Raw genomic sequence first — 26,613 nt, forward strand, 5'->3', positions numbered from 1 at the left:
TGGCATCCACGTCCTCTGCCTGTCCTGTGAACACACTTCTTCCCGAAACACTTGGGCCCAAGTGTCACTCCCAAACCCCCATGAGCCCAGGCCTCACTGCCGTCCTCCCCATAGGCCTGGGGGGAGTTTTATTGGATGGTTGGCTAAACCTTCAACAGAGACTGGGGGACGTCAAAGGAAACCGTATTTACAAGAGAGAGACAAGGCTTTTCCTTGAACAAACCAGGACAGCAGTTCTCCTGCTGCCCAGGGGCCTCCTGCGGGCTTCCAGCAGAGCGGCGCTTTCCAAGGCCCAGCCTGCTGGTGCCTCCCTTACGCTCAGCGACTCAGTTCTCTACTGGGCTCCACCCAGGCGGTCCTGCCTGAGAAAGGCCGGAGCCCAGCTGGTTTCACCCAGACTGCCGAGCCCATTCTCTGGAGCAGAGACCTACCTACCCTCCCATCACATTCCTAAGAAGGAAAACAGGGCCTCACAATGCATGCGGGGTGCATCCTTGGGAGAACGCGGCTGGTCAGATTTTGCTCCCTGCATTAGAAGCACTTCCATGAGGCAGGTAGCAAAGTGGAAAATGGGAATCATGGGGAGACCAGGCCCCGGGGCTCAAGGCAACAGAAAGCTGGCAAGCGCCAAGCATTTTCAGGTTGACAGAAGTCAAAGGTTTTTTTTTTTTTAAGTCTGAGATCAAAGGGACATTAGACAGCTGGAGAGAACAAAGAAATATCTCCAACCTCAGAGAAATCAGCATGGAAATTGGAGACAGGTATCACTGGGGCACAATGGGCAGAAGGATGTGCTAACACCTGCTGTATTTGCAATGCTCCCCTTATGCCGGCCTTCCTCTGCATGGAGGATAAGAGGGGCCCCTGGGAACCTTTACTTCAATTACCACCACTGACACAACTCCCTCTCAAGTACCAAGACCAGCCCAGGAGTGGAGGAAGCAGCCTGTGTGGCTCTACCACAGGAATTCTCCAACACCCAGCATCCTGCCCGTGTTACACACATGTCCCGGGTCCGTTGAATTTACACATCCCTGCAAGCCACTGGCAGCTCGAGGGAGAGGGTAGTGGTGACATGTGGCCCCGGACCCGGACTGCCTGTCTCAATTCTCACCCCCTTACTCACTCTCTGTGGGACCGGGAGCAAGTCACCCGACGCCTCTGAGCTCCAGTTTCCTCATCTGTAAGATACACGTAACACTTTACTCATCTCACAGCACTTTTCCCACCAAGAATTGGAACAAATTATGTCCAGTGAACACTTACCCAAGGCCTGGCACACCCAAGGTGCTCTCGAAATGTTAGCTATTCATTTTTATTTTATTGGTAACTTTGTAAAAATACTTATTTCAAGGCAATTACAGATTCAAAGAGGTTGCAAACTAGTAAAGAAAGATCCTGGGCAGTGTACCCTTCACTGAGTTTCTCCAAGTGCTCTACAATATAGTATTATGGTGCTACATAAATACAGGGCAATACCAACCCCATGGAATTGACTTCTGTACCATGTGAGCATTGTTCGAGGTCATTTTATCACGTGTATACGGATAACCACCACCACAGTCAAGATTCAGGGCAAATGCACTGCAGTAAAGATCTCCTTTGTGTCCCTTTAAGGTCACAACCTCATCCGTTCCCCTATCGTCCCAAACTCCTGGCAACAGCTAATTGCTTCTCTAGCTCTGTAATCTTGCCACTTTGAGAATGCTACGTAAATGGAGTCACATAGTGTCTGACCTCTTGAGATTGCCCTATTTTTTTTTTCCCCACTCAGCCTTGACATCACCAAGCGGTGGCACGCATTGACGGTTCCCGCCTTTTTGCTGCTGAGTAGTGTGCTGCAGTAGGGGAGCTGTCACCCTTTGTTTAATCGGTCACCTACTGGAGGACCTGCTGGTTGTGTCCGGTTTTGGGCTACCACACATAAGCTACCTTGAACATTTGTGTACACATTTTTGTGTGCATGTTAAGTTCTCATTTCTCTGGGATAAATGCCCAGGAGGGTAATTGCTGGGCCTTATGGTAAGTGTATGGTTGCTTTTTAAGAAACTGCTAACTATTTTCTAGAGTGGCGGTTCCATTTTATATTCCCACCAAAGAGATTCAGTTTCTCTCCCACCTTGGCTGCATTTGGTATTGTTATGTCATTGTATCTGTTCTAAGCTGCCTGTGATGATGTCTCAGTGTGGTTCTAATTTACATTTCCCTAAAGGCTAGTGATGTTGGATGTCTCTTTATGTGCTTATTTGCTATCATATGTCTTCTTCGATAAAATGCCTCTTTATGCCCTCTGCCCATTTTCTGATTTTTCAGTTTTCTACTATCGAGTCTTGAAGATTCTCTAAACATTCTAGATAGACCTCTTTCATCACTATTTTCCTATATTTCAGGACTCATCCTTGGGGCCCTCAGCCAGAGGCAATCTCTTCTTTTTAACTCTTCTACAGAAGATTCACACAGGTCTTTGCTCCTCTTTGCACCTCAACTCTTCCCCAGATAGCCCAACTTATTAGTTCATCTATAATATAATCCATAAACGAATCCATGTCTCTCCTCTCCAGCGTCTTGCCAAGTGTCAAACATCCATCTGATATTGTATGAATGCTCACCAAATGACTGAATCAAAGGTATCTGGGTTTTCATCCAGTTACTCTAAAAACTTGGCCCAAAGCAAAAACCACGGTTACCGTGGATACACAGGCTTGGGATACATGTAAATCATTTAATACCTTGGAAAGGATAACTACTTACGAGAAGAAATGCACACACACTATTACGTTAGTGATTAGTATGTTCTCGGCTACCACACTTTAAGCTAACACAGCGACACACTACCATTCACTGAGGGGTATGTATTTATGCCAACCTGCAGCTCACCTTTGGCTAATTAAGCACACATGCACTTCAGAGCGTGTGATCTGTGGGCTGGGTGTACTTACAATCAACATCATCAATACACAGGCAATTGTTTAGCACCTCTAACCTATTGTGAGCCTTATATTTAATTAGTGAGACTTGCTGAGGGGAATGCAAGGGATGACTTTGAATTAAACAAACAGCTACCTCCTTGCAAATCTCAACAAAGCATAATTAAGTGAGATACCTGAACTTTGTACAGCCTTTCTTCCCAAGAAATTAAAAGCCCCAAGGAAGAACCGGTCACAGGGGGAGCTGTAGAAGGAGGGGAGGTAAGGAGACACGGGGCAGATACTAGCACTGCCTCCCCGCGGGGTCTCGGCGCCCTCCCTGGTGACACCACTAGAATACTCCTTCTCCCTCCCTCAGCCGTGGATGTTCTAAGGATCCCATGCAATTAAAGAGGTGCATTTCTTTGTTAAAGGGAAGGTCTAATATAAATATAATAATATCGCTACAGTTCGTTAAGAGCCTTTCACCACTTTGATCTTACAGTATGGGAGAAAAACAACTGCCATTCAAGGTGGCCCTCCATGATCTGGGCCCCCCTGCCACCAGACCTCAGACCTCATATTCTGTTCTTTCTCTCCTTGTTCATCTATGCTGGCCACCTCAAGCCTCCTCTCCCCCATAATAGGCACACTGTGTCTCCTCCACAGAGAAACCTTCCCCTGACCGCACCACCCCCACCCCATCAAAACCGCCATGCGCCTCCCTTTGACACCCCCTCTTTAATGTCTTCCCACTCTCTGAGGTATTGTGTTTCTCAATTTGCTTACTTGCTTTCTTTGCTGATCCCCCATTCGCCTCTATCAGAATGATGAACAGCAAACTTGATGCTACACTGTCACCTCCGCTGAATTCAGCATAGCACACGGGAGGGGATCACACATGATTTCCTCCTGAACAGACCTCTCCAGATCTGGGCAAAAACCTTCCTTTTATTTTACACAATTTTGGAAAGTACTTTTTGATTCTAATATTGGGAGCTGACATGGGCATGCTGAGCTCCCCAGAGCGCCTAGAATTCTGCAACCCAGACATGAGACAACTTCCCAGGAGCAAGTAGGAGTGATCATAGGAATAGTGTTAGGTGGGACCATATGAAATGGCTGGGACTTGTGGTTCTGAGCCAGTTGCTTTCATATGAGTCCTCACAGCAACAAGCACAGTAGCAGGTTGCCTTTGCTGTGCACCAGGCTTTGTATGAGGACTGCAACATCAGGGTGGCTTGCACAATCCTCTCACCCGAGGATCACCATATTCATGTGTTACAGACAAGAACCTCACAGCACAGTGAGGGGTCTGGGACTTTCCCAGAGAAGAACTGGAAGGCTCAGGCTGCAAAGCCAACCCTGCCTGATCCTGGGGGAAATAATGTTTCCTTCCCAGGGGCTCGTGTGCACTCAGCTGGGTCCCTTGCACAGAAAGACAGAGCGGTACAGGTCGCAGCTCTGCGCTCAGTCCTCCAGGGCTCCAGGGCCACTGCTGCTGATTGGGAACCCCTAAATCACACCGATCCCCTGAGCCATCTGAGTGGACAACTTTCACAGCCCACTGCTTCCAACAGGAAATATTAAGTGGAGATAAAACAGGGTATGAAAAATGTACGTTAGCACTTCCTGCTGATTGTCATTTACCCAGACATGGGTGGTGTTGATCGTGACATCAGCTTATAATGCCTCAGCTACCTCTGGTCCTCTGGACACCTGGGACCCTCCAGCCACCTCCTAGTCACTCCTAGGATCAGTAACCACTACCCCAGGGAAAGCCCCTGCACCCAGCTACCCCAGTTATATCACAGCTTCCAGCCCTGTTCTCCTCCCGGCTTACCTTCCCTTAACTACAACCTTTGCTTCTCGAAGCTGAGAAAGAGAACTGGTCTGCTCCTGCCCACAGTGTCCATGAGAACGCCGATCTATAACTGCACGCAACTGTCCCCTCCTTTAGACTTACACTGTTGGGAATGGTGGCCCCTTTACAGCCTTAATGACATCACCTGTGGCCTCTTCTTGCCCCCCACCCCACCCCAAATACCTCTTGCGGAGACCATTCTCCCATTCTGGCAGTCTTCATCTCTGTCCGGCTCAGGGTCTCATCCTGGGCATCCACAGTGTTGTGGCAAATGACCAATGTCATGGCCTCACCTAGGAGTCCCTGGTTTCCTTGTGCACACAGTGAATGCGACTGTCTTCCACTTAAGCTGCTACTCCTACAGTGTTTTAATGTAGGCTTTATTAGTATTTAAGTATGATGAAGCCAGCAGATGAGGAAGGAACTGTCACTGAAAAAAAATAATGTGCTAAACTTGCAGAGCCCAAGGTGGGGATAGTGGGTATGCCATGTCATGGGGGCATGTGGGAAGGAATGGGGCTGGGCACAGAGCACAGGGGGCGTGGGAGAACCATAGGCTAGAACTTTCATGTGGTTTCTTTAAGAAGAAATGGGCAAGGCAGAGTAAGGCTTAGGATTGGGGAGTTTGAAGAATTTCAGCAGGCTCTAGAGCACAGGGGCTGACCCTAGCTGTCTGGTACCTGGTCTCAGCGTGATAATGCCAGGTGGACGGTGGCCTGGGCTGTACTAGCCCTGTGAGAACCCAGTCAAGGAGGCTGTATATGCTGTCCCAGGAATTTGCAAGTGCATTTTTAACAAGGTAGCTCTATTCTTCCTCAAAAGTTCATGCTGAAGGATTCTCCCTATACAAAAGGGAATCTCCATATATAAAAGCTATAGTGGGTAACAGGAGGGTGGAGAGCTCAGCACCGCGCTCAGCCTCCCTCTCAACACTCTGCAGAGGTCAAACCAAATTCAAAAACCAGCAGAGGCTGAGCACACCCCAACCTTTAGCCTCCACTGCCCCTTGGCCATTTGGGAGGTGTCAGAAGCCCTTGTATTCTCTGGGTCGAGCTCAAGTGCCACCTTTCACAAAGCCTTGAGCACCTGCTGGGGGAGCAGATGCGTGTTAAGGAAGGGCTCAGCCTCAGCTTTCACAGCTGCAAACTGCAGAAGCAGAGCCTGTCTCTTTGGCCTTCTTTTGTGCCCCCGAGAGAGGTCTTTGTGAAACTGCTGTATTCCAGCTCTCATGCTCAAGTCAGTAAGTGGCCCAACCAAGAAAACAGCACTTTTATTTGAAGAGTGGAGAAGAGAGGAACAGGAAGAGAACAAAACTCTAGAAGCAAATCAGAGCCCAGAAATCCTCACGGGTCCTTGCAAAATTGGTCACAGGCTCAGCAATTACGGGAGGAAATCTAACATTTCTAGAGGGTTTTGTCATTGTTGTCGTATTCTGTTTTTCTTTCACATGTGTGTTTGTGCCTCTCTGTTAAAATACAGGCCTGATTCATTCCAAGCCCTCTAGCTCCGCATGGCCCCTCTGAAAGGCCCAGGGCTTTTACAAGTCAGCAAAGCTCTCCTCATTGCAAATGATTCACCTCAACAAACGTCACTGAGAAAAGCGTTGCTCGTAGGGCTACTTGTGGGGATCCGATGAAGGAAACATCTGGATCCTGCCCTGTGGGGGCAAACGATTTAGGGAGACACAGGCATTGCCCTCTCCTCTAAGGAGGACTCTGAGAAGTGCTGAGCCGTTAAGCACTGAGCCTCTTACCGTACAGAGAACTGAGTCTGAGACTCAAAAAGAAATCGAACAAAAGGGCACTCCGAGTGGAGGAACAGCCTGAGCGAAGTCCTAGAAAGGAGAGTGCTTGGTACACATGAGGCACATTCAATAAGAGTTTCTCCAAAGGACTGGACGTTGAATATGTCCATGTTGAACATGAACTCAAGACCAGAGCGGCATTAAGAGCTGGAGGCATTTCAGGGCTTCCTTTGAGAAGTTTCTTGTATGAGAAGTTTTAGAATTCGGAGAGGGGCTTCAGAGAGGGTTTACACCAATCTCTTTCTTTTAAAAATGAGGAAATCAAAGTTCCAAGGTCACATGGTAGGTCCGGAAGTGAGGTAGGAACTCAGAACCCCTCTGAGAGGCAATCACATTGAATTTAAATGCATACCATTGTAAACTACGTCGTCGTAAGGGGTTAAAGCAGACTCAACATGGCCATTAGCTACTTCTGCACCAATGCTACTAGGAGAGCAACAGAATTTAGACCCTTGAGTTGCCGGCTTCAGTTCTGAAGGCTGAGCTGGATCACTTACCAGCTGCGGGACCACAGCTGGGTGCTACCATTCTTGAGTCTCCATCTCCTGCTCTGCGCTATAGGAATGATAATAGCAGCTCTATTTCAGAGTGGTTATAAAGATTTAGTGAGACCCTGTACCGAAATGGGTCTTACCAAGGTCATCAGTGACCTCCCAGTAGCCAAATTCAATGGGTATTTTTTTGCCCCCATCTCACTAGGCCTCCTGTCAACATTCCCACCCACGTGGTTCCTAGGCTGACCTCCTCTCCTGGTGTGACTTCTTCCTCTCTGAATACTTTGCGGGCTCCTCTTCTACGCAAATTCTAAATGTTGGCCAACCTCAGGGTTTGGTTCTATATCCTTTCACCTTCTCTAGAAACACTCTTTTCCTTGTTGATACCATTTAAACCCATTGGTTTAAATACCATCCAGATGCTGGTAACACCCACTTTTATATTCTCAATCTTATTTCTCCCATGATCACTAGGCTCAAATGTCAAATACCTCCATGTCTAACGGAGATCTTCATGTGGCTATCATAAAAGAGTCTCATGCCAAAAATGTGTGAAAACAGAACCTTCCATTGCCCCACCTCCACGTTTGATTCTTCCCCATCTTGGGGAGGAAATGGTACCTCTACTCACCCATTTCTCAAGCCAGAGTCTAAGTTATTCATGACCCCTCAATTTCCCATTCTCCCAACATGCGTCAACAAGTGCTAAGGATTTCACTTCCGAGATTCTTGTTGGCTCTGTACGCCGTTGTTCCTTTCTGTAACCACCAGTGTGTGTCATCTTAGTGACAATGATTGCCTAAGGGGCCCCCCGACCCCGCTCTCGTACCTGTGCAGTCAGTTCTGCACACAGCAGCTAGAGTGACTATTCACAAATGGAGTGTAGATCCCATGCTCTGTGGTGCGCCCTGCAATGGCCTCCTCTTACTCTGAGAATAAAGGACAGAACCTGGCGTAGGTCTTACACATTCACCAGGATCTACTCAAAACACTCCTCTAGCACCAGCCTCTTCTTTGGTGACTGTGGCATCTCTCCTTGCCTAGTCCCCATTCCTGGGGTACATCGTGTTTGCTTGAGTCACGGCCTTCACATGTGTTGTTCATTCCTTAGGCAGAAAGCTCTTCGTCCTTACCTATTAAACACCCCAACTCTGGAGTCAAACTATCTACTGGTTGTGATGGACACCAGGCTCCTTGGGTACCTCGGTGCCCTGCTTTCATCATCTACACAATGGGGATAATGGCATCATCTCATATGCTGGGAATCCACATATGACTGAAATGAAGTGTGTAAAGCATTGAGAGTAGCACCTAGAATATATGAAACACTCAATAAATACTTGCTCTTATCTTTAAAAAATTATCATCTTTCAGCTCTTGGATTAAACATTACATCTTAAAGAGCCCTTACTGTAACCCTCAGTATAAATCTATTTGGTTTTCATAGGACTGACCTTAATAGGTCAGCAAATATTTATTTTGAGGCCCCCTGTCCATTTCTTTCCCTCGCAGTATACGCCAAGCTCTAGAGGAGAGGAACCTTGTCGGTGTGGCCTGTAGTCCTTGGAGCCTGGCACCAGAGCCGACACACACATGGCAGGTACTCAGTGCAACAGATGAATTATGTCCCCCCCAAACTCATATGCTGAAGCACTAACCCCCAGGACCTCTGAATGTGACTATATTTGGAGATACGGACTATAAAGAAGTGATTAGGTTAGAATGAGGTTGTTATGTAGGCCTTAATCCAATTATGAATAGTGTCCTTATAAGAAGAATTTCAGACAGAGACACCAGGGATGTGTGTACACGAGAAATGACCACACGAGGACACACAAGGGAGGCAGCAATTGGCACACCAAGGAGAAAGACCTCTGGGGGAACCAAACCTGCCAGCATGTATATCTTAGACTTCCAGCCTCCAGAACTATGCGAAAATACATTTCTGATGTTTAAGCCACCAAATCTGTGCTTTTTTGTTATGTCTCCTCTAGCAAATTAATACCTGCAGTAAACACGCACTAAACTGATGCCAACAGATGACCATGCCAGCCCAGCTCCCAACACATGGTAAGTGTGCCAGAAAGGTTGATTCTTGTTCTCGAAATAATGACGAAAGTGTAGTAATGACCCACTAGCAAATCCACCCAATGTACACTGCCCAGGTGACAAAGAAAAATAGTCTTGGTGGCACTTACTGCTTCGCAACTGTGATGCTGAAGTAAAATGTGGTTAATAAAGAAGATGTGAGACCTTCCTTTGTGAGCAATAAAATATTATTTGTAAGATTTATCTCTGTTTACTAATACATATTCACTGGAACTTGACCACTTATATCCAGACCCTTGGAGATAGAACACACAAGAGTAGGCATTTCATACTCAGTAAGCAAATATTTCTACAGCATGAGAGCAAAACTGGAAATAATGGATAGAGTATTGTAATCCCAATATACAAGCCCAGTTGCTTGTATAAATATATCCTTCGACATGGATGCATGTATGTTTAAGTGTCTGGGAATGGACATGTGAGATAAATCTGTGTATATATAAATCCAATTTTTCCACTGAACATGACCACACCATATACCATCATAGCATCTTAAATTAGGCATGGAACAGAGGTAGCCATAGGATCCCCATCTACCAAGCTGCCTTCAAAACAAGGCTTTCTATAGCTGATGTATATATATGCTACAGAAAAATGCTGAAAAGGAACAGTTGTCTAAAATCATGACAAAACTTCAAACCTTGGCACATTTTTCGACAGGAGCACCATTTCTATAAAGCGGTCCTTTATGACAGAGCTTCCTATGACTGCAGCTAACTCAGCAACTTACTGGCTCATAATATGAAACAGCATGTATATTGATTCTTTTAATAGATGCAGAAGTTACAACACATGATCCCTTTAAAAGGACTATAAAGAATCACAAAGTTGATCATTCTGTGGTGAGGTCTCCCTGAAACAGCCTCATCTGTGGGAGAAAAGGTAGGTGAAGGTTCTTCTGAAGAAAACTCTCCTCTTACAACTGATTATCTGCTGAGGAAGACAAATATAAATGAAGCAATATAATTAAGTATCTTATAGAAATAAGGAGACATGAACAAAACCAAAAACGCCAGAGAGGTTTTGCATCACGTATCAACTCCCTTCAAGCAGCTGCTGCTGCCTGGAGGGTTGTATCAAGAGGTCTGAGCTAGGCAGGAAAAACTCTCGCGGTGGAATCATGATGTCTGCGTGGGTGTGAATCGGACAGTAGAAGACGCCTACTGTGTAATGTCTGTTCTGGAACAATGTCTCTGCGGTTCCTTCTGGTGTTAACCTTCTATTCCCCTCTTCTCTCCTCGTCCATCACTTCCATCATGCTTGTGGTTGGGCTGAACAAGTGAGAATCTCCTGAGAATCCCAACCTGCTCCTCTAGGATAAAGTAGAGCAACTGGTCAGCCTTAGGTTTCAGTATCAGGGCTTTCCATCCAGTGGTATGTTAACTATGTGTGGATTTGATATGTGCATTGGAAAACAATAGCAAAGTGCTGACTGTCACTCAAGTAATTGGACCAATAGACAAGCTGAGGTACTGCTGGAGACTTGGATTTGTGAATGACCTGCAGGTCCTCTCCTCTGGTAGGACACACACACACGAGGCAACAGCAGTACAGTCCTACTGGCATGTGGAATCTCCACCACCAGAGAGCGATGCACTGAGGATGGCCCCATGCTGTGCCCCACGCGTGGGACCGTGACGGCAATCATTATCATCACCAGTTCCTTCTCCAGTTCTTTGCACCTCTCCACCGTCGCTGTAGTGCCTTTTAATGACGCCTTACTAAGGATGGTCAGTGTGCCAAGACAATGAGCAGGGACTATTTCATTTAATCACTTCCTTCACCGGACCTATAAGACATGGTTGCCTCTACTTTATAGATAAACATGGTTTACAGAGCAACTTGTAAGTAGAAGATTCTAGCAAAAGTGTTCTGACCTGAAACCCACGTTCTGGATCATTTGGGATGCTAGCTCTCACCTCAATGCAGGAAGCATGAAGCTATACTGGGGGAGGTGAAAGATGGCACAAAAGGTAATCTGGGTTATGACTCACTCATCCATCCATTCATTCATCCATCCATCCATGCATCTGTCCGTTCTTCCTTCAGCAGATAGTCCTCATGCACCTATTACTGTTTGGCACAGAGTGATGAGCAATACAGAGGAGGCCCACGACCTCACAGAGCTCACAGTCTAACGGAGGAGCAGACATTAATCGAGACATGACCATGCAATCACAAACTGAAGTCACGCTCTGAAGGAAAGGAATGCAGCTCAATGGAAGCGCGAGATGAAGGAGCTGGGCTTAGGCTGGGAGTCATGGCTAAGAAAAGGAGGTCTGAAGTGAGAACTGATGGCCAAATGAGCATTAGGTGGAAGAGAGTTGGGGAGGATGGGAGTAGACCACTGAAGAGGAGAGACTCACTATGCAAAGTCCAGGGAGGAAGGGGGACGGAGAGTTCAAGGCCACTGTGGCTGGAGCATGTCAGTGAGGAGAAGCGGGATATGAAAAGAACTCGGAGGTGGGCAGGAAACAGGTCACAGGAAGGCTCCTATGGAACAGCAGCAGAAACCTTGGACGGATCTGAGAGAGAGAGAGAGAGGGAATGGGGCTGGGGGCATTTGTGTCTTTTCATAATAACTCAGACTTTAGGGGGCATGAATAAAGTGGGAAGCATGGTACAGCCAGAATGGAAATACGGCAGCCAGGATAGAGGTCACTTAGCGGTGCACATAAAAGAAGTTGGTAGCTTCAGCTGGGGGGCAGCAGGGTGATGAGGAGCAATGGATAGGTTTGAGAAACAATGAGGTGAAATCTAAAGAATTTACTTTGGGAAGATAAAGAAGCTGGAGGAATCGAGGATAATCCCGAGGATTCTGACCTGGCCCATTGGGTTGTGCTGTTCACCGATAAGAAACTTCAGGGGTGACCTTCTTGACTCTAAGGCACCTTTGGGTCCCCTCGTGGAGAGGCCCTCTAGGTCGTTAGGCTATAAAGGCTCGGAGTGAGAGAAGAGGTCTGGATTGAGATGCTGAGAGTCAACTGTTTAGATAGAGATGATTGGCAAGGCCCTTGGGGACTGAAAGGCAGGGGCATGAGGAAAACAATGTTCATGGAAAATGGGGCAAAACATGCTTCTCGGCCCCTACATCCCTCTGATCCACTTCTTCCTTTTGGTATGAGTATCTGCAGCTTGCTTTCTCTGCCACTTCAACAGAACTCTCTATTTTCTTCTACATTTCCCTTGGTTCCAGTTTTAAAAACAGCTTTGCATATCTGTGTTACACTGTGTATCTCTAGAGCTGCGCCAGTTTTGGTGAAGTGAGGAGGGAATCTATCACTAGCCGTCAGATGAACCCGATGAGACTCCAAGTGGTCAAATGGTCCTGACAGCTAACAGCAGGTAGCAGGTTAAACCCACTCAGTAGGAACACATTCAGTGGAAATCTCTCTGAGCCTCCATGATGATCTTTGATGCCTTCATATCATGAATGCCAGAAGGTTTAAAGTTGGGGTGGGGGGACTGGGCTCAGAATTTGATACCTAAAGGATTTCCCAAAGTTCAGTTTTAGGGTGGATAAAATTCACCATGACTCATTGGAACATTCAGAGATGTTAGAGTCAGGAGCTATTAGAGCCATTTTTTCTCATCTTCTCAACCAGATAGGCAGTTATGGAAATGTCAATTTAAAGATGAAACCGTCCCCAAGGGTGGAAACTCCTAGAGACATGAAAATACAACGCATGTGCCAAGTAGTGAGTTTAATTATTTAATTAGGAGATACTAAGCACTCAAATTGAACCAGTAAATGTATCTACAAGAAAATCATTTCATTGTCCTCACAGCCCTCTAGTACATCTTTCACATTATCTTAAAACCCACTTACTCGTATTTTTCTGATGTTAGGCGATGAGCTTCTTGAGAGACAAGACAGTGGCTTCATTATATATATATATTTAATATCCTCCAGGTCTAGCACAGTGTCTGACACATAACAGATGAATTAATGCAACCACTTATACAAGTCCTTCTCAATTCATAGGGGAATCATTCCACAAAAGAGTTTGAAGTTTTTAAAAAGTGACACCATGGTGATGTTCCATTAAAAGGCTTTTTGAACCAAAATGCTCAATCCAGCAGCCCTGACCACATCCAAAACAAAAGAAATTCTATCATTTGTATCTTATTCTTCAAAGCCAACCCATAGAGTGAAATAGTTGAAAAGGAATATTGAAGTGCAGAATAGCACGAGCCTTCTGCTTTGGGGCAAACATGCCATCTAATACAGTAGAAATACTTGCTGTTGTCCTGTCTCATTTTCCTTTTTTTTGTAAGAGAAATACTTTCTGCAAAGTTTAGTCAAAGCCAAAAGAAAGCATAATCTATTAATATTAAACTGGTCTTTTTCATGACCACCTTCATTTACTTCAGGTAATTCTAAATGTCAATCAAAAGTTGTTACAAACAGAAAGTCCCAGAAAGGAACTATGGCATTCGTGTGGTTGGGGATCTGCTAAGGAAGGATAAATCATTACTGTAGTAAGCAAAAGCATGGCTACTGAGTTCCTGAATGACAGAGTTTAATCCCCAGGCTTATTCATTTCAAGGTTATAGAGCTTTCTTCCCCTCCATTGTTAAAGAGACATTTAAATGTGACGTCTCCTCTAACCTTGGAAGAAAATGATGGAAAACAGTGACTATTTTCTCAGTACAAATTTCATTTTCCTTGGAAGTTTTATTTAAATATTAAATTTCAACTTAAAGCAGTTGTTCACATATGTGCTTGCTAGTTCAAGAGCAAAAACATATGTGGGAAGGAGGATAACCATAAAAGAAAGAAATAGAACAACTAAATCCATCTGTTTTTTCCAATATACATTAAGCATGTATTTTGCATTCTGTGTAGGACTCAAGACTGCCTGGGTAAATATGTTTCATTTTTAACAATCCAGGAATAGCAAGAAAAGCAAAAGTTTTGGTAGTAGTAAAGGTTTTCTGGTTTTAGACTGAGTCAAATGACCCAAGGCTCCAGCAAATTTATTCATAGAGCAAGTCTGAATTCTAAGGGTTAAAACTAGTATGGGTAGTTTCTTAGATTATCCACAATTTTTCTCTTTTCCAAGAAAGACAGACAGACAGAGAATGAGAATGAGAGAAAAACTAACCTTTACAGAGAACCTACCATGTGTCAAAGACCCAAGAACCACATTAGAAGCTTTCATAGTCATAACCTTATTTATCCCCCAAAATTACGTAACTGAGATTCACAAAAATGAAGTGGTTCTCCAAAGATTATCTACTGAATACATGTAGAATCCTAGTTTCAAAGGTAGATCTCCTGGACTCTAAAATGGGTTCTATTTCCATAAAGCTAGATACTACAAATTGGGAAAAATGATTCATCCTTCAAATATCTTGTGAAGAAAGAAATGAATGAAGTTTTCGCAGGAACATGGGCACGTAGATTAGGAGAATCCAATTTAAAATGTTGGCTATGACTTGGTAAACAGATGTATGCCACTAAAAAGTCACATTTTTCATCATAATAGTTTGCTGTATGTTGGCAGAGATGCCAGGAAAGCTGTTTTTATATAACAGAAGCACAGCTGGTTAAAAAGGGAATAAATCTGGTCAACTAAGATTTTTAATTCACTTAATGCCAACTATCTGTATGAAACAGTTTTCAAAATAGAGCAACCCAGAATACATTTTTTTTGTATTTAATGATTGAAATTTTTTGGCCAACCTCTTCACTATTAGTCTTCTTATCAATTCATGGTAAAAGCAATAATACATGGTGCTAAAGTTGACATTAGATCCTTGAAAATTCCTTTTCACAGAGGTATAGAAAGAGAACATTTGAAATGAGCCGGAGCTCTGGGTGTATTTCAGATATGACATGCCATTCATGTCCACATGTTCTGGGCTCCATGAACAATGGGCTGTGTGGACCACACTCATTATATATTAGCCTATTATTTTTGTATAATACACGTCAGCTGATAACGTATGTTCACATCCATAACCTCATGTAATGGGGTAGTTAAATCATTTCCAGAGTGTAGCATAAAACTAATGGTGTTTATACTTCACACATAAGGTTAGTTACTTAGGAACTTTTTCCTAAGGTTTGGTCAACTAAAACAAAAGTCTTTTTCAGGTTTATTTATAAATTACTTTAGGAAGGCCCCAACAAAGCCCCTGAAATCAAGTATAACAAAGAAACAGCAGCACGCAAATACCAAACCTTTCGCAAGTATCAAGGGAGGACACACATTTTTACCTACTCCCAATTAAAAGTGCCATCAGTTTAGAGTTCTGAATTTAAGTATTTATAAAACTGATCACATGATGCTGAGTATAAATAGCAATTCCAGTGTGCCTAAGCAGAAACTAGCACACTGTGTATGTATAATTATTCAGTGTTAGTATTTTTATAAACTCTATATATCATACCAAAACAAATCAATATAATGCCACCAATGTGAATATCATTAGGCTCAGCATCTTAAACTCAGCATGAAATCCAGCAGACCATCAATTTGAAAGGAAGAAATTCAACATCAGTTCCATAAATCAAACTAACATGAGGATAAAAATCTATTAGAGCAAAAAGTCTTACTCAGGAGAAAATGGTGTTCTTGGAGGGAAAAAGTAGGTTTGTGATACTCTGCTCTGAAATCTTAGGAAATATCTAATTATAGGAGGGTTTTAGGGCAAGTAGATCATAGAGTTAGCAGAACAATGCTTATCTATGACAGAGATCATAATGTTTATTTTTGTTAAAACACTACTCCCCAAATTTGTAAGGTTTTAAATTGTCTCACAGAACACAGCATAATATATGATATATGGATGCAGGTATATACATTTATAGGGTGTATAGACTCCATTAAGGAGATATATCTGACATATACACATGCATATATCTGTGGGGCTATATATAATTATATACTAAATCTCACAGAGCTATAGAAATATCACCCTGCTTGCTTTATACATTTACTATAAGAGAATATTATTTAAGAGATGACAGTATTTTTTTGTTTGTTTGTTTAGCTTAAATTATTTTGTCTCTTGAAGAATTGTGTCCTCTTGCAGCTAGAGAATAAAATCTCTTGGTAGCAGAACAGGCTCAAAGAATTTACATCAACACATCCACAAGTGACGAGCTTTCTCCCACCCTCTGTGAGGGTGAGGGGTGTGCTGACCTTGCGGTTTTTTCCAACCTGGCACTGGGGCTGCTTGGGTTTATCAGACAAAGCCAGTCCTCCACATGATTCTTAAAAGTGGCTTTTTAACCAGCAAGTGCCACTTGTGGCCCACATAACTAAATTTATATTAAAATTGATAACCAAACTATCTATAAATATCTAAAATCCTTTTATCTACAAATAGAACTGGACCATCGGAGAAGAAGTTGAATCAGCTTCGAATTGCCTCTTTTCTGCTCTGTCAAGAGAGATGATCAAGCTAGAAAGAGCAAACCAAATTCAACCCAGAGAGACAATGGCCAAGATAGCCTGGGACATTAGATTGTAAGGGAGCCTGTCATTGTTTTAAAGGCCTTTCTAGACTGGATGTGTAGAAAGAACTTGCAGATTATATAAAAATGCTGAGCTGATGTGAAGGTGTCTGAGGAAACATCACCATGTGGGAAGATGCCCAAAGAAGGATAATCCGAGCCCTTGCAGAAAAAAATGCTAAGCTGCTTTTGAGTGAGGAATTACCATCATAAGCCAGGGTATCCAAACAGAGATGGCCGTACTCCACGACCTTCAGTTGGGTAAATATGAAGATGATGCTCAAGGGCGGAAGCACCCCTTTCTCAGTCTCCAGGCACGGGGCTTGGAGTGGAAACCTGGACTAGAGTTCATCCTCAATTCCACTTTGGCCGGGCACTTCCATGTGGGAAATAACTCATGCAACCAGGCACAGCTGTCCCTACTCTAAATATTGTGGAACCATAAATGCTCCTTTACCCAATTAACTAACTACAGCTTGACAAAACTGGATAAAATTCTAAAACATGTTATTTTTACATTGTTGGTGGTAATGCAGCAAAGATGTTCCTTAATGCTCAGGATGGGGCCCAGCTGTACCTCAGTTTCTGTGTTTGCACGATAAGCTTGGTAGATGCCAGGGAGGCAATAAAATACAAGGTAGGGTATTTAGTTTACCATAGGTCTCTTTTAGGGAAGGATAGGGAAGAAAAGACTAAATGAAAAACATGGGAAAGAGAGGAGAAAGGAGAAAAAGGAGGAAGGGGGGAACTATGAAAGAAAAAAATGACAAGAAATGAGACAGTTTAGTAAACAAAAAAAGCGGAAATCAAGAACTAAGGGACAATAACGGTATGTCTACAAAAGGCATGACATAGCCTCTCATAGCAGCCTTGGGAAAAGTGTCATTTCTATCCAACAGAGGAGAATACAAGGTTTGGGGGTAGGTGGGTAGTTTTCTTGTTTATCTGGTGGGACATTGGAGTAAGGAAAAATATCCTCTCTCTTCCTAGGGAGGCATTTTTAATGTATACAGAGGGCCGGGGAGGGTAAAACTGCTGTAGGCTGTCCCCACTGCTAACCTCAACTGGTCCTTTCCTGCGAAGGTCAGATGTCTAGGATGACGTCTGCAGCAGGAGATGAGACCATACATTTCAATGTGATTTCATAACATCAACGCAGGGGTTTTGATAAAGGGAAGACCTGCCCACAAAGAGGGCAGGGGCCTTTGTGAACTTTAAGCAGCTCAGGAAGCTCAGACCTATTTAAAATGTATTTTGGACTCAGGATAGTGAGCTAGTGGAATAAAACAAAATTATAATAAGAAAAAAAACAGAGTTGTGCCCTCAAGATATCTTTCGCAGGAAGGCTATTCCACCCAGAGGTAACCCTTCATCTCTTGATTCCAAAGATCACATAGAAGCACCCACACAGCACCTCCAGTTACAGCTCTGTGGTTTTATGCCAATGTCCTCTGTCCTCTAAGAGACCCACAGAAATGGTGTCTCAACACTTTTAATCTATTACTCCTCGTTAAGCACATTAGCTACTCAAGCCAGGAAAACACCATTGCAGGTCACCATTTGCCAAAGTGCATTTCCACAAACGCTCAGGGCTCTCGATGCCAAAACGTACTCTATGAGCAAAAGGGCTTGCTGTCCAATCTGAGATGCTGGAGTTAAACAAGGTTAAAGTTGTTTATTTAAATGCTACATTTCTCAGAGCCTGTAGGATGCCCATGCAGCCTGCAAAGGTCTAAGAAAGGAACCAAGAATTCCTAGCATTTCCCAAACATTCTTCCCCTGGGTATCTCCACCTTTTAATATTGCTAAGCATCCCCACAGACCAGTGTTCTGTCAGACACATTTTGGGAAAGACGTAGGCAAACAAGAGGTTGGTTAAATTGTGGGCAAAATCCATGTCCCATAATTTGCTTACGCATTAAACTTTTTGCACAAATGCTTTACAGGCCGTGTATAATCACCTCCCTTCATGCATATGAACAGAAGTCCTTTGTTTCTAAATCCACAGGGATGTGACCTGTTCTGTGCATTTTGATGGTGTTGCCTGAAGATGTCTAATGAGATTTTTTCTATTCCAAACTTCTTTCCATTATTCAAAAATAAAAGTTAATCATGTCCCATGTGATTCTTCAATTTCCTGCCTTTGTATGTGGTAGCAGTCTTTAAGTGAAATTCCTTAAGAGTATTTCTCAAAAAAAAGCTTTTACCCACATGGAGCATTGCCCAAACCTCTGTATTTGGGGACTCGAATATGAGGTAGGTAGAGAAGTAAATGCCAATGCTCCATTAGTCATAATGCTTGGATTGTACGCTGACCTCTGCTGTACTCTGCTCTCTCGGAAGCCCTTGTTTGCTTTGCAGTTCACCAGAAGCTCTGGTTAAATAAATGTAAAACTAATGGAACAGGAACCGTGCTCTGTATAATTTGGGGCCATTACCAGCTTTCTACTTTATTTGTATCCTTGTGTGTATTCGCGGCGTTTTGTTAAGTTCACCTGAGGGTATTTCCCTCAGCAGGGATAAACTCACAGTGCCTTTAAGGTGACTTACATTAGTAGAGCTGTATCATTTGCACTAATATTTCCAGCAGTCCCCTCAAAAGCAGGTATTTTCTTGACAGTAAAGCAACAAACGAGACTGCAAGCCAAATACTGCAGAGTCCACTTCAATTGTCTCTAATAGGCTCAGCCAAAGGATCATGGAAGTTAACCAACCCTGAGAATTTTAGACATAACACCTTCCTTGGGGAAAACCATTTCCAAAGCCTGTCCTTTCAAATGCACATCTCCGTACAGGGAACCCTGCCTCTCCTTCCCGTCCCACCCAGGACAGGACTGAAGAAGGTCCCTTCGCTGACCCTCTCTCCCTGACTGGCCGTGGGTCTCATTCATTCCCGCCTGACCACGGGGCTCAGCTAAGGCTGCCGCTCCCCCCAAGTTTACCCCGGAGAGGACGAAAAGGATGGCCTCTAGGAACAGATGGCCTTTTCAAGGGAAAGTAGTCACATTTAAATACAAATAAATGTACTGTAAATAATGGCCTTAAAGGAACTTAGGTCTTTAGGGTAAAAATATGAGAGCACAAGATACTATTCCTTAATTACAGAAGGTATTTTTTTTCTCCCCTTGAAGACAAAAACCAATTCCTAATGAAGTATAATGAATCGTAAAGAGGCACCAATCGTCATTCCAACAGATGTTTATTGATTCGTGTTGACGGAACACAAGCACGAGTGAGCGTGGCCTGCTGCCGTCAGTACGTGGTGGGAAGCCGAACCGGCTCCCCCTCATTATTTTACCTTCACAGACAAGCTGACAAATCTATTCTGTCACAAGCAGCTGTGTTCTTATTTTTAAAGGGTTGGCTTACAAGTAAGAAAGCAAGTGGAGGGAACCGCCTTTTGGTGTCCAATGTGTTATCTGGCAAGGACAGATTGTTTTAGGGTGCAATGGAAAAGATTTTTAATGAAACTACATTTCAAATGCGCGGCATATGCTTGATTTTCCCTTCTGCTACTCATCCTGCCATTTGTTAATTTTTGCTACTGTTGTTCCCCTGGACTCCTAAATTTTCACACAAGCTGTCTCGTCCGGCACTCACACAGCTTGGGGTGAATTATCTCTTGGGTTGCAAAAACTCACCACGTACGGACGGTAGCAAGCCACACTTGCTCTCCAGTCTTTTGTTTTTTTGTTTTTTTGAATTAATTTCCAGATTCCCACATCTAACCAAGGTTCACTGGTAAACCAGTTGACTGAATGACCAGGGAAGAAAAAAAATAAATTCTCCTGTTAGTCCTCAAAGGCCCAGAGTCTGAAAATGGGACTTCAGGGTAGATGTGGGCTATCGGCCACCTCAGCCACACACAATTGCCTGGCTGCAGCCCCAAGCAGAGGTCTGGAGAAACTCTGAGATTGGAATTGGGGCAACATTTTTTTCCCTTTAACGACATAATGTCTCTTATTAATTTAAATAATTCTTTCAGAATGATTCTGTGGCCCAGTTAAATAAAGTTCAAGGAAATGAATTTCAGTCTTCAGCAATCGTATTTTGAAAGGAGTCAGCCTTACAAGATTAAAAAATAAAAATACAGAGAATAGAAACTCTTTGGAGAGCAGATGTTTTCAAAGAAGCAAGAATATTTTTCTCAAAAATGTGCACACACCTGGGAGAGGGGCAGCCCTCTTATTATCTGTGGTGAGAAGATCTTACAATGAGAATCACCTTGTGTTTAGAGTCTAAAGACATGAACACCTGTGTGTGGAGGGTCTTGGTTCAAGGGATGATTTCAGGAAAATCTCATCAATGGATGGGTTTATAAACTCTTTGGTATCCAACCTCATTTCATGATCAGTCAAGGAGCCAGGAGGGAATCATTTTTTTTATGCAGGAAATAAGCTGAGACAGTTTGCCAAGAGCGGCAGGGCATACCCAGCATTCTTCTATAACATGGGCATCATTAATGCAGAAAAGGGTCAGTGCAGGCTCCTTGATCAGCTCTGGACTCAGATTTCTCATCTGTAGGTGGTTCTACTCATTACTAGTGTGACTCCGGGCAAACTAAGTGAACTCCTTAGGTTCAGGTACCTCTAACGTAGGCATGATTATGCCCATTTTAAAGGTCACTGTGCAGATGAAACGAGTTACCACAGGGCCTAGCACAGTAAGGACACATTAAATGACCACAAAATACAATCCTATCTATCACCAACGTCAATTCCTCCAACTCATTTCTTCCATGCTGTTGGCCTCCAAGGCCTTAGAGGGCTTTAGCCTGTCTGTGGTTGGCACTGAGCAGACATGGCAACCTCGGTCGCTGCTCATCAGCCTTGAGCAGAGGGCAGTCTCCACCACTTGGTCACTGGGAAATTGCTGCCTGTGTGAAGTGCCCTGCCATTATTATGTAACTTGGGGACATAGCAAGATGGCACTGGTGTCCTCGTGAGGATGGGCACTCAGAACCAAGGTGTCACAGCCATGTGTGTGGCTGGCGAAGCTCAGCTGTGACACTCAGGTAAAAAAAAATACTCTGGAGTTACAGAATGACTTGGTGGCATATTTAAGAGGCTGGATAAGCCCTGAATGGGGCCTATGAAACCTAGGGCCACTTCACTCTGGACCATAAGACCACCACTGGCACCAGCTCGAGCGTGTCTTCCGTGAAGAGCTGGGGACACCAGAGATGCTCAGTCCACCAGCCACCTCAAGTCTCGTTTCCTGGCACACTGGCTGGGAACACATCTGTGTTGTGGGCACATACAGCAGTGATCTACAAACTACAATTTGATGGGTCAGGGTGCTCATTGTCCCAAAACCTCTAACCTAAACCTTAGAGGGCACCAGTCCCACAGTTGGGCCAGTCAGTTCTTCTCTGCATCCACTGTGGCCCAGATTCTGAAACATTCAAATTCCCTGACCAGTGAAATCCAGGTTCTGTGAACCCACAGCCCTAGGTCTTGGCAGTAAGGCAACCTGGGTTTGGGCCCCTCTGCTCATGCAGCTACCTGTCCCACAGTGTAAACAACCAAGTCCCTGTCTCTTCACTTGGTCCAGGTCCCAGGGTTCTTGTCTTGGGGACACGGTTCTGCCTTGTCCTCTCGAGGTTCTCTAGGGGGCAAAGGAGACCAGTATGTGCCTCCCCTCCCCTGTGTTCCCATCACAATGGTACTTGTCCTTTGGTCTTAGTGCTGACTGGCCTCCCTCATTCCGTATCTTTGGTCCTGACTTCTCTCTCCCTTAACCCCATCCCCATCCCCAACTCCTTTATGGAGAGAATCCCACCCAGTTGAATGCCGTACCTTCCATCACCCCTAGCCAGACAGGATGTATCTCCCTTCTCTAACTCTTAAAGTACATGATTCCTCACTTCTCATCCCCACATAGTCATTAAGGATGGGTCTTTTCTTGCTGTCTAAACTATTCACTGTCTTCCAAACTCCTTTTACCTTATCTACTCATATCCCTTCTAATCTGTTTTCCATTCAAACACTACAGTGACATTATTGAAACACAAATCAGATTCCCTCACCTTCTGGCCTTTCAGGAGTTTCCCACTGTACTTGGGAAAAAGACCAAGATGCTAGACACAACCCAGGAGACCTTAGTTGGCACTGTTCATCTGTACAGTCTGACATCCTCCGTCTTCTCCAGTCTTGTGCTCCAACCACATCCTCTCTCCCTTGCCCCAGGGCCTTTGCACATGTTCCTCAACCCCAAACTCCATTTCTCTCCCCATCTCTGCCTTTACTTAGTTAACACCTAGCCATCCTTTACATCTCAATTTAATCATCACTTTCTAAACTAGATCTCTTATGACCTTCCCAATTAGGTCCATTCTCCTTAACATCTTACAGCACTAATATGTTCTTTATATCAGACATCAGAGATATGATATTTTTGTATGCTTTTTATTAACTTCTAGCTGCCCTACTTGACTGTAAACTTCCTGAGTATAGGGGTCATGTTAGCTTTTTATCAACATTTCACCCCTAGGAGTTTGGCTAATCTGTTTAAGACTTGCTTAATTCATATTTGCCGATTGAAATTATTTGGGTTTAAGACTAGGTTTCATTTTCCTTCTTATTCTACCATTTTCTGGCACATAAGAGGGGCTCTATACCTGCTGTCTACCAACAAAAACATGGGTGTAAGTCTGAAAGCTCCCTGTTTATCCTACCAGCACCATGAAACGAGACCACAGTGACAATACTTCACAAGGCACTGTGGAGGCTTCAGGAGCAAAATTTTGGAAGGGAAAAAAAAAAACACACAAAAAAGGAAAACTAGCTTGTGCCATATATAAAGAAGAATATGGTCATCTTGGGCCACAAGGGCATTTCCCAACAACTGATATGGATTGCCTCCTAAGTGCTATAGCCACAGCAATTTATACCATCCCTAAAGGCAGGCCAAAGGGCACTGTTCTGACCCCTGAGTGTCACCACTGCCTGTTTGTCCATGTTGTACCCCAACCCCAAAATGAGAGATGGCTTTCTACAAAGGGCCCAAGAAAGAAGAAGAAGAGAGACGTTGTGTTCCCACCCTGTGCATGGTTTTGCCTCCATTCGTGTAGGACATCTAAGAGCCCTGTTCTCCACAGGGCAAAAAATTGGACATTGTCTTTCAACCTTGCTCCCAGATGTGGTGGTAGATGCTTCCCTTCCACGATCAAACTCCTACCTCGTGGCATTGGTGGCTGGTTCTCAGGCTCTTTTGGCCTCATCCTACCGACTGTTCCAATGCATAGGAAGCGGTTTCAACCAGCACAAGACACAAATACAGACAACTGTCTACCTCATCGAGGTCACGCTTCCTCACGCTAACACTGCCACGTATCAAGTGACACTAGCACAGTCAGCAAGCCTAGGGAAGGCTGGGTCCGTGAAGCACTGACTTCAGACATCGCCAAGTGGCTGTCCTGTGCGCAGCAGCCACGCTCAATAAATGCTATATCAGAAACTCAGGCTAAGAGCTGTATGTGACGTCAGGGGGGCGGATTCCAGCGTCATGTTCTGAAGCTGCCTCATCTTCAAAGGCTGAGGGGTGTGTGAAAATGGAGTCCAAACTAGAGAGGAGATACATATACCAGTGGGAAAGTTTTTTTTTAGGAACTTTGTCTTAAGAGCCAGGCAAAGACAAACACACCATTTATGCCATGGAGGCGATCATACAGCAAGAGAACTGGGCATGAGGAAGAGAAAGGCGGGTCAAACCTTAGTGTTCAATATCCCCATGCATACGCCGCCCCCCCCAAACACACCAGCCCCAGCACAATCAACCCACGTATGTGGGGCTTGAAATGTGCCTAGACTAACTCTATATTTACCTTGGTTCGGTATAAATATCTTAATTTCTGGGCTTGTCCTAGAAATACTGACAAGGGAGAGTAGATTTCAGGTGAGATTCAAAGACAAGTCATTTCAAAATATCAAGTGAAATGGTATCACTTAGTCCTCCACGGTGTTGAGAAACTTAGACGGAATGATGAAATCCTGACCCACAGAAGTCAGTCATTCAAACAGGAAAATGAGTATGCAAATGATTTTCCCCAACACTGGGAGAAATATTGTGGAGCCACACATGGACTGATGGCACAGTTTATGGGGAGCTCTTGACTAAGACTCGCATGCCACCAGACGTTCCCTGGGTGGGCCCGGCGGGAGAGTGACTGGCTGATCAGAGGGGTCTAAGAACCAAAAAAGTTTAAGAGCCTAGAATACCTCAACTCACCCATTTGGTAGATAGCACAACTGAGTCCCAGATAAACCAGGAGCCTTTCTCTCAAGATCATACATCTGCCAAAGGTCCTCACTTTGCCACTAGGCAAGTACCCCCCAGATTCTGGTCTGTTTCTTCCATCTATAAAGTGCTCTTTTCAAGCTACTTGGAGGGCTCTCCTTGCTAAGATGACTACAATTTATTCTCCCTTCTCAACATTTTGATTTATTTTTAGTGAAAAAATAGGCATTTCAGCAGCATTTATTTAAAATATGGCTAGCCTGCCATGCCAGCATCATGGACAACTCTAATCAAAGAATCTACTATCGGCCATGACAATAGCCAAGGAGAAGGGTCATAGAAAACACACATTTATGTTTCTAAGCTGCAAAGAGATTACACATGATGGCAGATAGGGTCTTCTCCCTGTATCGAGGTTGAACAAACAAACTGGATTTAACTTCACATTCTGATAAAAGCAGTCAAGGTGTAGGCATTGTGTCATGTAACATTTAAAAACTGGAATGTGAAATGCCCTCCTTAACAAATCTAAAGCAAAGAGCATCTCTCATGCCAGATACAAGCATAGAAATAGTTATCTGTAGCCCCAGGACAAAATACTTACACATACACATAAAAGGTCAAATAAATCATGGACACTGATTTTTTTTTAGGCCCCATTTCTAATAGCTCTAGTTATTCTGCCTACTAATTGATGGACACAATGGCAAAAGAGAGAGGAAGATAATAGGAATATTTAGAAAGTAGTGGTTAATTATCCATGTTCTGTTTTTAAGTATTAGTTTTTTTAGAAGGACAGTCATGAAATTACCAGGGAAGAATATCATCGGGTAAGTATACAGTGTTAATAAATAGATTTAGTGAATATTAATATGTGCCAGACACTCTGCTATATATTGGTTTTTCATGTACCATCTTGGTTAAATCTCACAATGACCATAGGGGTAAGTACTATTGTTAATTTCAGTTTACAGATGAGGAAACTAGGGCCCCAAAACAAGTTTAAACAACTTGCTCCCATTACAGAGCTAATACACTGAACTTGGACCTGTGTGCTCTTTCTTACTATGGACTATGGTCTTGGGCAACGAATCTGGGTGGGGGGTGGGGGGTCCTATCCTAAAGTGGTGCCTATAGGGCCACCTTATATGCCAATCAAGACTTAACTTAAAATTTAAAGTATTTCATTTCTTTCTGAAAAGGGAAATAGAATGGGAAACACCTCTATGCTCTAGTCAGAGCCTTAAATAATCACTCATGTATAATTGGCTATACCTATGACCTGAGTATCTAAAATATCCTTAGAAGTCCTACTATAAATATTAAAGACTAGACTAGTTAAGCAGGTAATTAGCTAGCTGTGCTCTTCTGTTCACCTCTTACCATTTCTACTTAGTTCTCTGGAACAACCCAAACCATTATCTAAGCAGAAGTCAATATCCAAGAGGTCTTTGTATGGACTCTGAGGGTTGTGACTTTCACCCTCTGAAATTACTATAAAAGTACAGCATAGACAGGTGTGTATTTTTCTCAGAACAAAGTCCAAAGCTTCTCATAAGGGCTCAGGACCTAAACAAAAAATAGGTAAAAACTCAGCGGCCTGAGTATTCGTAAGGCAGTATTTATTACCCAGGGTCCATTCCCCCCAAAAAAATGCATCAAGTTTTCAAATTATGAGGAGTGGTGGTGGGAAAGTGGGACGAAACCAGTGTAAACCTCATACTTGGACC

At 43.9% G+C, this 26,613-nt stretch overlaps 1 protein-coding gene across 25 annotated transcripts in view; it reads right to left on the reverse strand.

Annotated features, from left to right (window-relative positions):
- FHIT (fragile histidine triad diadenosine triphosphatase) overlaps positions 1-26,613 on the reverse strand; it is a 1,286,968-nt gene that overhangs the window by 174,396 nt on the left and 1,085,959 nt on the right. The window contains exon 5 of one of the 25 annotated variants that reach the window (XM_073230812.1): positions 9,819-10,489. The exons of the other annotated variants lie outside the window; for them this stretch is intronic. Coding sequence (XP_073086913.1) covers positions 10,397-10,489 — 93 coding nt within the window. The 3' untranslated portion in view covers positions 9,819-10,396. Of the gene's footprint in view, positions 1-9,818; positions 10,490-26,613 lie in introns of those variants that run through there. 25 annotated transcript variants of the gene reach the window in all.

The sequence above is a fragment of the Manis javanica genome, chromosome 3 (assembly GCF_040802235.1).
Source record: "Manis javanica isolate MJ-LG chromosome 3, MJ_LKY, whole genome shotgun sequence".
In the NCBI taxonomy this organism is placed as follows: Eukaryota; Metazoa; Chordata; class Mammalia; order Pholidota; family Manidae; genus Manis; species Manis javanica.